This window comes from Giraffa tippelskirchi, chromosome 3 (assembly GCF_054371585.1).
Source record: "Giraffa tippelskirchi isolate mGirTip1 chromosome 3, T2T-mGirTip1v1.2.pri, whole genome shotgun sequence".
Classification (NCBI taxonomy): Eukaryota; Metazoa; Chordata; class Mammalia; order Artiodactyla; family Giraffidae; genus Giraffa; species Giraffa tippelskirchi.
Window position 1 is genome coordinate 6,865,680 of NC_137277.1, and position 14,411 is coordinate 6,880,090.

The 14,411-nt window shown below is 49.9% G+C and overlaps 1 protein-coding gene across 1 annotated transcript; it reads left to right on the forward strand.

Annotated features, from left to right (window-relative positions):
• The first annotated feature begins 167 nt into the window (after window positions 1-167).
• On the forward strand, window positions 168-13,782 carry KCTD2 (potassium channel tetramerization domain containing 2). The gene is made up of 6 exons (XM_081575197.1): window positions 168-560; window positions 2,235-2,343; window positions 4,500-4,591; window positions 9,007-9,102; window positions 10,514-10,639; window positions 12,065-13,782. Exons 1-6 carry the CDS (start codon window positions 219-221, stop codon window positions 12,092-12,094), a joined length of 795 nt encoding a protein of 264 aa, XP_081431323.1. The 5' UTR covers window positions 168-218; the 3' UTR covers window positions 12,095-13,782.
• The last annotated feature ends 629 nt before the right edge of the window (window positions 13,783-14,411 follow it).

Below are 14,411 nucleotides of genomic sequence, written 5' to 3' on the forward strand. Positions count from 1 at the left end.
CGGTTCAGCGAATAGCGACGAGGGGTGATTCAGGAAGTCCCGCCCCCTGAGGCGGGCGTAGCGCCTCCACAGTCAGGGGACGCGGACGCTGGTTGGGGGCTCTCCTGTCCCTCTCCCGCGGCCCCACCCCCGCCGATGGGCCGGCCCGGCTCTCCCTGCCGAGAGATGGGCCGGCCCGGCGGCGTGCGGGCAGCAAGCGGCGGCGGTGGCGGCCCAAGATGGCGGAGCTGCAGCTCGACCCGGCCATGGCGGGGTTGGGGGGGGGCGGCGGGAGCGGGCTGGGCGACGGGGGCGGCCCGGGCCGCGGGCCCCCCAGCCCTCGCCCCGCTGGCCCCACGCCCCGCGGGCACGGCCGCCCGCCTCCCGCCGCCGCCGCGCAGCCGCTGGAGCCGGGTCCCGGGCCGCCGGAGCGGGCAGGGGGCGGGGGCGCGGCCCGCTGGGTCCGGCTGAACGTGGGAGGCACCTACTTCGTGACCACCAGGCAGACCCTAGGCCGGGAGCCCAAGTCTTTCCTCTGCCGCCTCTGCTGCCAGGAGGACCCGGAGCTGGACTCGGACAAGGTGCGCCCCGCCCTCGGGCGCGCCCCCGGCCTTCGGACCCCCTCGTTCCTCCCACACTGGTCCCCAGATTTCCTGCGACGCGCTTCTCTCCGGCGGGCACCTGGGGCCGGGACCCCTCCTCCTCGTCTTTCCCCGCCAGCCAGCTCTGGGGGCTTTTCTGCCCCAGCCCCAGACGCACGCAGACTTTTCTCTCTGACCGCACCCTTCGTTCTCAGCGTCTGCTTCCTCGCGCAGTGCCCACCCTCACCCGTGAGAGTCCGCTCCACACCCCTTCTCCCCTTCCTCTCTGCACCTCATCCCAGCCCCTCAGGTCTGCATGAGTTTTCTCCTGACTTCCTCGTTTCCCTGGTTCCTCGTCAAGACCCTCAGCGCCTGTGGTACACGCCTCCAGAATTGGGTCAGGGCGAGCTAAGGCATCCAGGTAGCTTTCTGAGACTTCCCCCTCGGACCCCTCTGCCAAGTTGAGTGAAAGCCTGGGTATGATGATGGCTTCGACAGTTGCAGGAAGCGCTTGTCATGATCCCACACTTCTTGCCTGTGTTCCTGGTCTCTGGGCTCGTATCTGGTAACTATCACTGTTTTAGGTCCCGTTTTGAGCTCAGATACATTCCTAGGAAAGAGGTTGTCCTTTGCCAATGCAAACCTAAGCTGACGGGTTAAGACCAGGGAAAATGAAACCCAAAGAGTACCGTTGGGCAAGATGCATGGCTGCTAACCAAAGAGTTGAGAGGTGACAAGACGCTTAACCCATTTTCAGTTTGAGCTGTTTGATTTTTTTTTAACTTTACACGTTCATCTTTTAGTTTCTGACTTAAAAGCATTGACTGTTGCCTGCATCGCTTGTATCCCATGTAGCACTTAGCTGTTCCCTTGCAACCGAGTTAGGGTTAAGTAAACATTGGTTAGTTTCATTTATTCATCTGCTACCTCTCCTGTAATCTCAGATTGAAGGCAAACTGTCCTGCCCTAACTTAAAGAGTTTTCCAAAACCTTGCTTATTATAAAGGAACGATTTTATCTGTCCTGAATCTTCTTTGTTGCAGTAGAAGCCAGTTTCTTCTTGTTCCCTTTACTGTAAAGATGAGTAGGATTAAAAGTGCTCAGAGCCAAGTCCTGGCCATGCCAAGCTTCCTCTGGGCACAGATCTGGAGTGTGTGAGTTGCAGCTGCCAACGCAGACTCCCACTGCCGTTGGCCCTCAGCTCAGGAGCACTGCCAAATAAACAGAGGTTTTCTTAGAACTAGGAATGTGATTCAGGGACAATAGAGAAGTCAGAATGTCTATCTCAAGCAGAAATTTAGATCATGCGGCTATGGCATTTTCTTCCTCTGTTTCTTTATAACAGATATCCCACAGGAAGAATGTTGGTAATTGTATCTACGCTTGATCTTACCCAAAAGGCTGGGAAGAGATTGGTAATCGTGTCTGAGTAAAGATTTTAGAAGTTCAAGTCAACGCTAGATAATGAATATGACTATACATCTGCAACACCCTCCCAGAAATGATCCTGAAGTATAAGACCTAGTAAAGTAAAGCTAGCCTTTTTGCCAGTAGTTAGTGATAAACATCTAATAGAACTTGCCCTCTCACTTGTGAATTGTGACAGACAGGTGGAGACCCTGCCCTGACTTAGTATGAAAGCTCCACAGTGATACCCTTGTGTTTGGTTGGCAGGATGAGACAGGGGCCTATCTGATTGACAGGGACCCTACCTACTTTGGTCCAATCCTAAACTACCTCCGCCACGGGAAGCTCATCATTACAAAGGAGTTGGCAGAAGAAGGTAAGGACACTGTTTGTGCTAGGAATCTTCAAAGTTCAGGTCAAATGTTTAAAGCTGTTTCATAGATTGGAATGTATTTTTCACAGGTTTTTTTTGGTTGGGGGAGGGCTATGCTGTGTGGCATGTGGGATCTTGGTTCCCTGACCAGGGATCGAACCTGTGCCCTCTGCATTGGGAGCACGGAGTCTTAGCCACTGGACCACCAGGGAAGTCCTGAGATTTGAATTTTGAGATTTTTAGCAGTCTCACGTGCACAGGAAGCACAGCTTTTTAAAAATAAGTAGGGACCCTCCAGTTACCTAGTCTAGTCTGAGAGGGTCTTGAAGGAGCCCCTTTGTTCTTATCTTTCTTTGGGAGAAGGAAGATACATAGCTCAGCTTTGGAGCTAGAGTTTTTTCTGAACCTGCAAAATTATCAGGACCTCTTTTTACATTGACTTATTATTAGCAGTGAATATCCACAGCCTGAAACAGCAAATCTCTGACATTTAGGTATTTATTCTTTCAATTTTAGTTTGAACTTGCAGCCGTAAAAAAAAAAGAAATAATAATGAAGGCTTGGCCTCATTTCTTTTAAGTCTGGTCTCATGCTTCCTTGTAGATTTTTGCATCTGACCTAATTCATCCTCCAGCCCGTTGTCAGGGGCATCATTAGTTGCCTCATCCTTTTGGTTTGTAGGGCACTTGGACTATAAGTGGGTCTAGACGTCTTTCTAAAAGGCTGTCTTCGTCTCACTGAGACATTCAGTTAAGATGGGAGCCTGTCCCTTGATCCAGGGCACCCTGACCTGGGAGCATTCTCTCCGCATAAGAAAGCTGAAATGGCCGTGCTCACTAATGAAACGGCTGAAGAACACTGCTGTTACAACTAGTCAAAAGAGGAATCGGTCTCCCTTTTTATTTTTAATGCCCCTCCTTTTTTTCTTAACATTTCAAATGCATACAAAGTAACTGGAGTAGTATAATAAATTCCGTGCACCCACCGTCCACAGCAATTACCAGCTCATGGGTAGTCTTGTTTCTTCAAAAGAAGAATCTTAAGCATCTTTTCTAATGCCTTAAATGATTTTGAAGGGCAAGAATAGTACAAAGAACTCCCTTTATCCAGATTCACCAAAATCAACAGTTTTGGTTATATTTGCATTATCATTCATTCATTCTCTCTCTCATCCTCCCCCCTCTTTCCTCTCCCCTTTCCACAGTTTTATTTCTGAACTTCTTGAGACTAGATTACAGACTTGACCCCTTAGTGCTTCATGGTCTATTTCTCAAGAGCAAGGACATTCACTTAACCACCGTATAGTTATCAAATTCAGGACATTTAATATTGATAAACACTTTAACTATAGCTTACATTGTAATTTTGTCAATTGTTTCAACAAAAGTCTTTATAGCAACTTTTTTTCCTGGTCCAGGATCACACATCCCATTTAGTTGTCCTGTCCCAGGCCTTTGATTTTGTTAAGCATGGGATTCTTTTTTTTTTTTTTTGGACATGCGACACAGCTTGCAGTATCTTAGTTCCCTGACCAGAGATTGAACCTGGGCCCTCAGCCATGAAATCACTGAATCCTAACAACTGGACTGCCAGGGTAGTCCTATGCATGGGATTCTTTCATTGACTGCTTTTTACATTGTTCAAATAGTAAGCCTCTTGTTAAATTTGGTCCACATAATTTTTTTTTTCTTTTTTAAAAATTTTATTTGTTTTAAATTGAAGGATAATTGCTTTACTGGTCCGCATAAATTTACACTTACGCAGAGAGAGAGACATTGGTCACTTTTAGGACAAACTGGGTAGAGATTGCAAGCTCAAGAGTTATCCAACGGGACTAGCTCCAGGAACTGAGTGACATATGGTCAAGGTGTCCTGCAGCTGATGGGCAGGAGCAGGAAGAGCCAGGGAAGGTGGCAGGTGGGAAACCACAGGGGTGGAACGGAGTAAACAGGGCAGACCCTTGTGCTTGCCTCGCTGACGTTGGGGAAAAGGTCACAGACACCTAGCAACCAGCAAAGACGCGTTTCCAAGGCTGCAGGAGGGAGGCTAGACTTGCATTTGAAAGATGCAGTTCTTAGCGAGCACACGTTCTCCAGCCTCTTTCTGCTGTTTTCTGGGGAGTTCACACGCCTCTAACCACAGGTCGGTCTTCCTTCTAGGCGTGCTGGAGGAAGCGGAGTTTTATAACATTGCATCTCTCGTGAGACTGGTTAAGGAAAGAATACGGGACAATGAGAACAGAACTTCACAGGTAATGGGTTTTGAACTCTTCAGGGGAAAATATCCCATGTGTCAGTCTTTGTCTCCTTGTCTGGGGTGATCAGAAACGGACAATGTACCGTTTGAGAGCCCTGCGTCTCCCCTGTGAGCCGGAGGTCTCCATGTGGCATACGGTCCATCTGCCAGACAGGCAGGACATACTCTGCCAGACTTGTTCAGAACAGGGAAACAGAGGAGAAATCACAAAGAGAACGAAACAGGCCCATGTCCCCTTAGAAGTACGGGAAATTGTGGCTGCTCGCCATATGGCAGTGGGAGGAGTCGCCGTACTTGAGGTTCAAAGCCTGTTCTCTCCAGCAGAGCATCTGCCTCCCTCCATGTCCACAGCGGGGCCGAGCAAGGTCTTGCTTCTACCTGTTGGCTTCTCTATGAAAACCAGCCTTCAGCCTGTGACCATGTCACAGCCAGCTGCTAACAGACACTTGCATGGCATAGACTTCGCACATGGCTTGTGAATCACGCTTCTAAGAAAATAATATCAAGCTTCTCTTTCTTTTAGGAAATATGGATTTTCTTAGTCGATATGGTGACAAAAATCCAACTGAATTTGCTGTATAGTTAGAGCAGGGAAGGCAATGAGGCACACTTAGCTCATTTCATGGCACATCACCCATCGTCAGTCTTAAGCAAGTGGCCACAATAACTTCTATTAGGTCCTGGGGACCCCAACTGATAGGTCCATGCCCTCAAGAAGCTTAAAGTCTAGCAGGAAAAATGGGCGGGTATTTTAAGAGGATTTAACTACACTAATGGGACAGAGTCCAACTCCAGCATGACTTGTCTCCTGTCCCATCAGATACTGGTGATGGTCGTTTTCTTGAGATCTAATCTATCACAATATAGAATTTCAAAAGTAGAAACTTGTTCCTTGCATGTTCTGTGTTAGACTTCATCTATCAATTTTTTTTCTGGCTCTGAATGGAATTATCTGGATGAACACCTGACACCTATGATAAAGAATGAACTCTCTTCTCCATTTTATCTCCAGCACTTTGCGAAGATGGAAAGGAGGCTTATTCATTTAGTTCTCCATCTGGCCAGTGGCTGAAAGGCTTTTTTTTTTTTTTGGTGCTGAAACCTGGGATGAAAGGCTCCTTTTTAATGTTCAGAGATGAACTCATAGTTGGTTTGCAGGTTACCATGTGAAATCTGATCTAGCGTTACCAATTCTTTTTGCCATCTCATGGTATATTTACGTGGTTTCTTTCACTATTACAGATAAGTAATAGCTTAGACATTCTAAGAATCTCGTCCTTAGTTTTTCACATTAAACAAAAAAACAAACCTTTGATTGCTTAATATAAGTTTTGATGGTACCATCGAGTATAAAATTTGAAACCATTCAAATCATGGCACCTGAACCCTCTCAGTTCTTCACCGTCAGTGAATTCCTTGAGAGTGTTGTGAGGTTTTTATTTGATGATGGTATTTAAGTTAACTAGTTTTTTCGATTTTGGGGCTCATGGATTTATACCTAGCTGGAAGCTTTTTTATTCTAGGAATGTCAAGACCCTTTTGATGTTAATTGATCTTTCCACCTGTCCTCTTTATTTAGTGGGACTCTGAGTGGGCAGTGGGTTTGATGTCGCTCAAAGATGTCCCCTTTTACATTTGTCCCACATCACCTTAAGGCTGAGCGTGGATTTCCGCGGCTGTCTCCTCAAGCTCGGTGTCTCCTTTACCTTGTCTGTGTTGAAAGGAGACACGCCTGGCAGACAGTCAGGTAAAGCCCAGCATGTAGAGGACCTCCCCCACTTTTTTTCAGTGACCTCACTTCCCTTCCAGTGGCTGCCACCATCCTATTACTCGGCTATCCCCGGTAGCATTTTTTGCTGTGGGATGAATCTTGGTGCATTTGAGAGTGGCGATGGTTTACTTGGGAAGAGGAGAGGAAAGAAGAGGCAGTATGGTTATCTTAAATAACTGGGACTTTGACAGCTGCAGCCACTGTCGGGTCTTTGTGATGCTCTGTATCTTACAGTGTAAAACACCTGGTTGTTCCCGAAGTGTGTGGCTAGGGTAACTGAAATTGTCACAAGATTTGTCCTATATTTTATTTTATTTTTTTTTTCTTAATTTTTTATAAGATTTATTTATTTTTATTATTTTTTGGCTATGGTGGGTCTTTGTTGCTATATGCAGGATTTCCCTAGCAGCGGTGAGCTGGGGCTGCTCTTTGTTGCGGTGCACAGGCTTCTCATTGCAGTGGTTTCTCTTGTTGCAGAGCATGGACTCTAGAGCACAGGCTCAATAGTTGGGGGACATGGACTTAGTTGAACCAAAGTATGTGGGATCTTCCTGGACCAGGGATCGAACCAGCCTCCCTTGCATTGCAAGGCAGATTCTTAACCACTGGACCAACAGGGATGCCCAAGATTTGTCCTATATTTTATATGGAAGGAATTTTCTTTTTTTTTCACCTTAGCACCTTATTGAATGGAACCTCGTTCAGAAGGACGAAGTATACGAGAAAGGCTAGTGTTGTCAGGCAGGTGTGGGCTCATATCCCAGCTCTACCTCCAGTCCAGTTAGTCGCCACACTGCTTGGGCAAGATATTGTGCCCTGAACACCAGTGTCCTCTGTGTAGAAAGAAGCCGACAGCTGCCTTCCAGGACTGCAGTAAAGACTAGAAGAGAAGGGTGCAGCACTTGGGGCCTGTAGCCCACGGTACTTAGTAGCTGCTTTTATTCATCCAGTATTTCCCAAATTGTTCTGATTTTCCACATAGCTGAAGCCAACTCGTCCTTTTTAAAAATGGGCTAAGTTCTCATCATTCTTAAGAAAAGGGTCCAGATTTTCTTAAAATCTGATAGAAGGTAACTGACCCCTCTCTCCATGACCGGGCATCATTGTTCTGAACCTGGGCTGCTGTTTGTGTCTCACGCCCTCTGGGATGGGCAGTAAGTGTGCGGCTTTGGACCCAACACCGATGGTCCCTGACTGCTAAATACCGAGTCCTGTGCACCTGGAACTGTCCTGTGAACAGGAACACATCTGGCGAGCCTGCTTCCGTGCAGCCACTTAGCCGTCTCACAACCGGCTTCTCATTCCCTGTGGGCCAGGTCACAAGTGTCGACGTAGGTCAAGTGTAGGGGCCTTCGTGCTGGAGCTCTGGGGCGTCCATCTCAGTTGCTCAGCCTTTTGGCTTCCCAATCTAGCTTATGTTCTAGAGAGTTGAGTCTGGCCAGCACATGACCTTTCTCATCTTTGACACCCTCCAGGTGACCAGCAGTTCGGTTTTATCCTGACACTGACCACCCAGAGTCAGTGTCAGACTCCCCGGGGCTCGGATGCTAGTTGGGATCTGAGTTCCCACAATGCCTCCTTCATGTTCAGTAATTCACTAGAATAATTGGTGCAACTCGGGAAATGCTATAGTTACTATAGTTTGTTATGAAGGATATAAATGAACAGCCAGATGCAGAGATTCATGGGGTGAAGGCCTAAAGTGTCCTCTGTCCCCGTGTAACCCCAGCATCCGTTACCCACCCTGAAGCACATGCATGTGTTTGCCAACTTGGAAGCTACCTGAACCCCGTCACTTAGGGGTTCTTCAGGAGGTTCATTTGGTAGGAAAGGTTGTCTGTATCATTGGCCTTTGGTGATTGAACTCAATCTCTGGTCTCTCCTCCTTCTCCCATGGTCAGGGAGTGGGGCCAAAAGTTCTAACCCTCTAACCCCCGGGTCTTTCTGGTGACCAGCTTATTAGCATATAAAAGACACTGCTGCCGCTCAGGAGTTGACACAGTTTTTCAGAGGTCTGTGCCAGGAACCAGGGACAAAGACCAAGTATTTGTTTTTTATTATACGCTTGTCTGTCACAGGAATGTTACCACGTAACACTGAAACACTTTCAGGTAGCTTCAGCAGAGGGTAAAATAGCTTGAACATTTCTTCACTGTAGGTAAACTAGCTTGAACATTTGTACACTGTAGAGTCCCTGTTTAATGTATTGTTTCCATATAAGGTATCATTCTCAGTAAACCATGGTATGGTTTACATTTTCAGCATATATGTCAGCTATAAAGACTGAAGAAGAAAATGTGACCTTTTTGTCCTGAGTGGTTTTACTCTGTTTTCTCCTTTGGGAAATAGACGAAGTCATAAGTTTATCAGCGTGGTCGCTCACATAATTCATCCTTCTGAAGTTCAAGATTATTTTATTTTATTCATGCTCTTGGACCCTGCACTTTCTTTCTTTCCTTGGATAAGTTTTTGTTGAGAAACTCCAGTGCGACTGGAACGGGGGTAGTGGGTGGCTGCCAAGAAAAAAATTCCAAGCACACTCCTGAAAGTCTTTATTCTTCTGAAGAGCCTCAGCGAAGCAGCTGCAAACTGTTGTGTCCTTGAAACTGTTGCTCAGAGCCTGTATGTGGTTGTCGCAGGGCCCCGTGAAGCACGTGTACAGAGTCCTGCAATGCCAAGAGGAGGAGCTCACGCAGATGGTATCCACTATGTCCGATGGTTGGAAATTCGAACAGGTAATGTTTCTTAGGGCTTCCCTGGTGGCTCAGTAGTAAAGAATCCACCTGCCAATGCAGGAGACATAGATTCGATCCCTGGGTTGGGAAGATCCCGTGGAGAAGAGAATGGCAACCCACTCCATTATTCTTGCCTGGAGAATCCCGTGGACAGAGGAGCCTGGTGTCTGACAGTCCATGGGGTCGCAAAAGAGTCGGACACGACTTAGCAACTAAACAACAACTTTTCATAAGGTGTATCTCAGCCTCGGAGCCCACACTCTGTCACCGTCTGTAGCCAGTTAATCACCCGAGGAGTCGGGTAGAGCTAGGGGAAAAGAGCCCTTCCATGCCGACTCTGCATGGTAGGATGTGACGAGCTGGGTAAAACTGAGAATAGTGTCATGTCTCCAGGCTTCCACATCCAGAACTTACGTGGGATTCTGTCCAGAGGGAGCCAGCCAGCTGCTTTAGGCTTGAAAGTGCCTCTTTGGGTTTTTCTCCTTCAGGGATTCCTTTCAAAAGTGCTTTGTTGACACATTCTAGAAAAAGTAGCTGAGGAAGACGAGGGTTCAGCAGAGACCCTCCTTGTTCACACGGTGTGGTGAGCAGGCATGGCAGGAAGGGCTCAGACGAGCTGGAGCCTGGTGAGGTCCTTCCCCGTCAGCCTGTGGGTTTCTGTTCTTGAGCTTTACGCTCACGACCACGGCATCGAAACAAAGCATCTGAGGACCAGGATTTTACTGTTTTCTTCCATTAGATGGCAGAGTAGTTCATCTGTTGTCTTCAAAACACACAGGGAGGCTGAGCATGACTCGAAGGACAGGATTCTAAATTCGGTGAATCACGCTTGTTTCTGTGTCGAGTTTAAGAGGTCAGCTGAACTGTCACCGTATGGTCACCTTAAATGAAAGTTACTGGGTTAACAGTGTCACATTACAGACCAAGCACAGGCGTCTCTGTCTCCAGCACCAACACTGAGCGACTCCTCACAGTTCTCTTCCACTGCAGAATCAATTCTGTGTCCGCCTCGTTCTCGTTCAGCTGTGGGTTGCAAGATGTCATACTTCCGCTCCAGAAGTATTTTTTTCCCTAGTATAAAATTTTAAAGACAAAGTTGTTTGTTTGTTTGTTTGTTTAAGACTTAGTGGGGTTTTTTTATTTGGTCGGTTGGTTGATTTTGTGGCAGTGCTGCAGGGCTTAGTTCCCCAACCCGGGATGGAAGCCAGGCCACAGCAGGAAACACTTGTCAGTGATGCTCTGGTGAATAACTGGGATCCAGGTAGCCCCTGGGGCCTTGATAGTCCCAGCGAATTCTTCATCCTTTGAGAAGCAAAACAAGAAAGCTCAGTCGGGAAGAGGGTTTGATTCGTGTGGCACTTAGTATTTTAAGATCCCTGTTCGTATGTTGACCATGTTCTTGTTTGATCAGCTAATCAGCATCGGATCTTCTTATAACTATGGGAACGAGGATCAGGCAGAGTTCCTCTGTGTTGTCTCCAGAGAACTAAATAATTCTACCAATGGCATTGTCATCGAGCCGAGCGAGAAGGCGAAGGTGAGTCAATCTACCTGACGTTCGTCGCTGACTGCTCCCAGCCCCAGCTTGGCCCTGCCTGAACTGCTGCTCGCTGGTTCTTCCCTTTCCTTCTCAAGCCAGCTTTGCATTTCCCCTTCGTTTTGGCCTTTTGACTGTTGTCATTTAAACCAGGATTTCTGAAGCAGTGACATAGGCTTTTAGTTTCGGACACGTGAACTAAAGGAGGGTAGTCTTTTCCCAGGCTCTGTCAAATCAATGAAAAAGAAAAGCTAATGGCACTGATTGCTGTAAGGTGAGAATTCTGAAATTCAGAGTTGGAAGTATTCTGCCTTTATATTTTGAAACTGTTCTCTGTCTCTCAAGAGAAAAGGTGTTTGGTTACCTCTGTGACGCCCCCCGCCCCCCACACCCCAACACCCTGACGTTACTGGAAGTTTGTTGCACACTGTTCTCACACACACTGTGCCCCTCACAAACACCCCCACAGTGCTTCTTGGTCATCAGTGTTTGGTGAGCCTGGCCTCTGTCCTTCTGCTCAGGGCAGGTGATCCTCCTTCTTGTGCAGTGGTCCTCCTCCCTGTGTGGTGGTCCTCCTGCCTGTGCGGTGGTCCTCCTGCCTGTGAGGTGGTCCTCCTCCGTGTGAGGTGGTCCTCCTCCCTGTGCGGTGGTCCTCCTCCCTGTGAGGTGGTCCTCCTCCGTGTGAGGTGGTCCTCCTCCCTGTGCGGTGGTCCTCCTCCCTGTGCGGTGGTCCTCCTCCGTGTGAAGTCCTCCTCCATGTGCGGTGGTCCTCCTGCCTGTGAGGTGGTCCTCCTGCCTGTGCGGTGGTCCTCCTCCGTGTGAGGTGGTCCTCCTCCGTGTGAGGTGGTCCTCCTCCCTGTGCGGTGGTCCTCCTCCGTGTGAGGTGGTCCTCCTCCGTGTGAGGTGGTCCTCCTGCCCGTGAGGTCGTCCTCCTCCGTGTGAGGTGGTCCTCCTCCCTGTGCGGTGGTCCTCCTGCCTGTGAGGTGGTCCTCCTCCGGGTGAGGTGGTCCTCCTCCCGGTGAGGTGGTCCTCCTCCCGGTGAGGTGGTCCTCCTCCCGGTGAGGTCGTCCTCCTCCGGGTGAGGTGGACCTCCTCCGGGTGAGGTGGTCCTCCTCCCGGTGAGGTCGTCCTCCTCCCTGTGCGGTGGGCCTCCACCGCGTGTGGTGAGCTGGATGTGTCCTTCCGCTCAGGGGAGGTGGCCCCGCAGCACATAAGCCCTGGCCCAGCGTCTTCACACAGCAGTGCTTCAGGTGTGCTGCCCCGCTTCCCGGGGTAACGGGTCGTCCTGCTGCTGCTCCACGGGGTCCAGTGGGAAGTGACTCCGGTCTGTTTCTCCTCCCTCAGTGGGATGGCAAGCCACCCACCTAAGAGCAGTGCGCACCCAGAGTCCAAACCTCAGTCCTCTGCCCTGCCTTCCCCTTCCAGATTCTTCAGGAGAGAGGATCTCGGATGTAAACTCCCGAGTCCTCAGCGACGAGAGCGCCCAGCCGAGCACGTCTGTGAAGTTCAGTCTTGCTCCTGTACAGTAACCGAGCTACTGCAAAGCCCAGCCGAGCCTGGCCCCCAGCGGAGAAGTGTTCTGGTCAAAACCAAAGGAACCCCACCCCCACCACAGGAACCCGAAGACAGATGCCACTTTCGGCTGCACAATACCTTCTCAGAAACCTGCTTTTCTTTTCTTAGCCAGTGTTGTAACAGATCTCTCCAAGAGCACTGGACTGGGTTCCCGGGTGGAGCTTGTCTTGGGATGGGGGCGGGGAGGAGGAAGGCCTAGGTCCTTGCAGACGCTGTACTTCCAGAAGCTGGAGCACACAAAAGAGCGTTGTCCTGAGCTGTGCCACGTTTTCACCTGAGTGTGCCCTGTTGGACATGGGCAGCTGCTTCATCATACCACCTTTCTCTCCCACATGCCCCAGACTACCACAGCAGACGCAGAGGAGTCTGGTTTAGGCTGTTGAATTGAGGTTTCGGTGACAGATAGAGTCGCCAGAGCAGCCCCACATTCCTATGAACAAAGCCTCTTTGAGGAGGGGAGGATGGGGGTCGCAGCTCTGGATTCAGGCCACCAGCTGCTCCCATGTTCGGCTTGCCTCATTTGTCTCCAGCAGCTGGCAACCCCTCCCCACCACCCCAGATAGCTCACCATCTCCCCAAGAAGAGGTTCGAGGCAGGCAGTATCCTGCACCGAGTCAGACAGACAGACTGGTGGGCACTGTAGGTAGTTGGTGTAACTGCTTCTGCAGCCTTTCCTTGCCCTCCGTTAGCCCGTCTTCTTTCCCTGATGTTTTCAACTGGGGCTGAGGATAAAGGATTTTTGGACCCTCTCTGCCTTGGGGTGGAGAGAGCCATTTTCTCTGAAAGTTGCCAAACGTGGTAGGTTGTAGTATCAAAAGTGATGTTTTTGTGGTCATCTCTTGGAAATGCCTTGATCGAAAGTGTGATATTTGTGTCTCTTCTTGGTTTTTGACCTTGGCAGTGGTCGTGAGCCCATGCCATCTGCCGTAGTGTGTATGCATTTGCCAGGCAGGCCGAGGATCCCCTCATCTGACCCTGGCCCTCACCGCTACTTCCTTCTGTGGGGGCCGAGGTGTCGAAGATCCAACGCCGTTCTACTCAAAGGAGCCAAGCCTCAGAGCTCGTAACTGGATTGCTGTCTGAGCTTTCAAGTCTTGTGAGCAGTCGTGGAACGCAAAGGGGCCAGAGAACCCTGGCTTTTCCCTGGGTGACTTTCCTTGTGTGGCAGGTGGTCCAGAGAAGGGGAGGTGCCCGTGGGGAGCGCTTTGTCCATAAAAGAGCCCTCAAGCCCGTGGCTCCTTCTAAGCCAAGTTTCCCTCTACCCCCCAGCTCAGCTGCTCACCGCATGAGTCTGGGGTCAGGGTTTCTTTAAAGTGACTGTCGACTGTGCCAAATGTCTTTTGAGCCTGTTGCCGGCCCCTGCCCAGACAGGAACCTCACATTGCCCTCACGTGTCTGTGTGTAGAGTAGGGGAGAAGTGTGTGTCTGGGGCGCCTGCCGACACGCCGTGTCTATACCCAAACGTGAACGTGCATGTCGGCACCACAGATGTCTGGCCCATGCCCAGGATTCTTGCAGCTGTAAAATGTTAGAGGAACTGCTACCTACAATAAACAGTTACCCCTGCAGAATGGTTGCAGGTGTCCATCCTGACATCTTTCAGGGGAGAAAAAAAAAAGATATGAACATGTCAAGGAAAAGCTGCTGTCAACCAGAGGACGATGGGTGAGGAACTCTGGTCAATGGGAATACGCACTGTCAGACTGAAAGGAGGCAAGCTTTGGCGTCTGGGGCCTCAAGCCCAAGCAGACCTGCTTGTCTGGGGCTCGTCTGAAAACCAGCCTCTGGTCCCAAGCCAGCGAGCAGTAGCGAGGAGGCTGGAGGGCAGCGGGGCCAGCCCCTCTGGACACGTCTTTCTCATCGAGCTTCGCACGGGTCCACGGTGGAGTCTGTGAAGACCACCGCGCCCCTCGCTGAGTGCTTTGAGGGACCAGTGAGCTGCCTCTGACAGGCTCCCTCCCCTGGGCCACCCAGTGACAGTTTCCATTGTTTCTGTGCTCCAGGAATCTGAGAGGGATTGTTTCTTCAGGTTTCTGGGAAAGTATTTAACCCAAGCCTTTCTTGAACCAAGTTGGTGTTTTCTTCTTGAAAGCCGGCTCCTGCGGGGAGAGCCCGGCTGACCACTCCAGAGAGAGGCCTGGCCATTGGCTGGGGTGGGGGGGTCACGTGAGCAGTGTCCCACGCTCTCCAGCTGCCC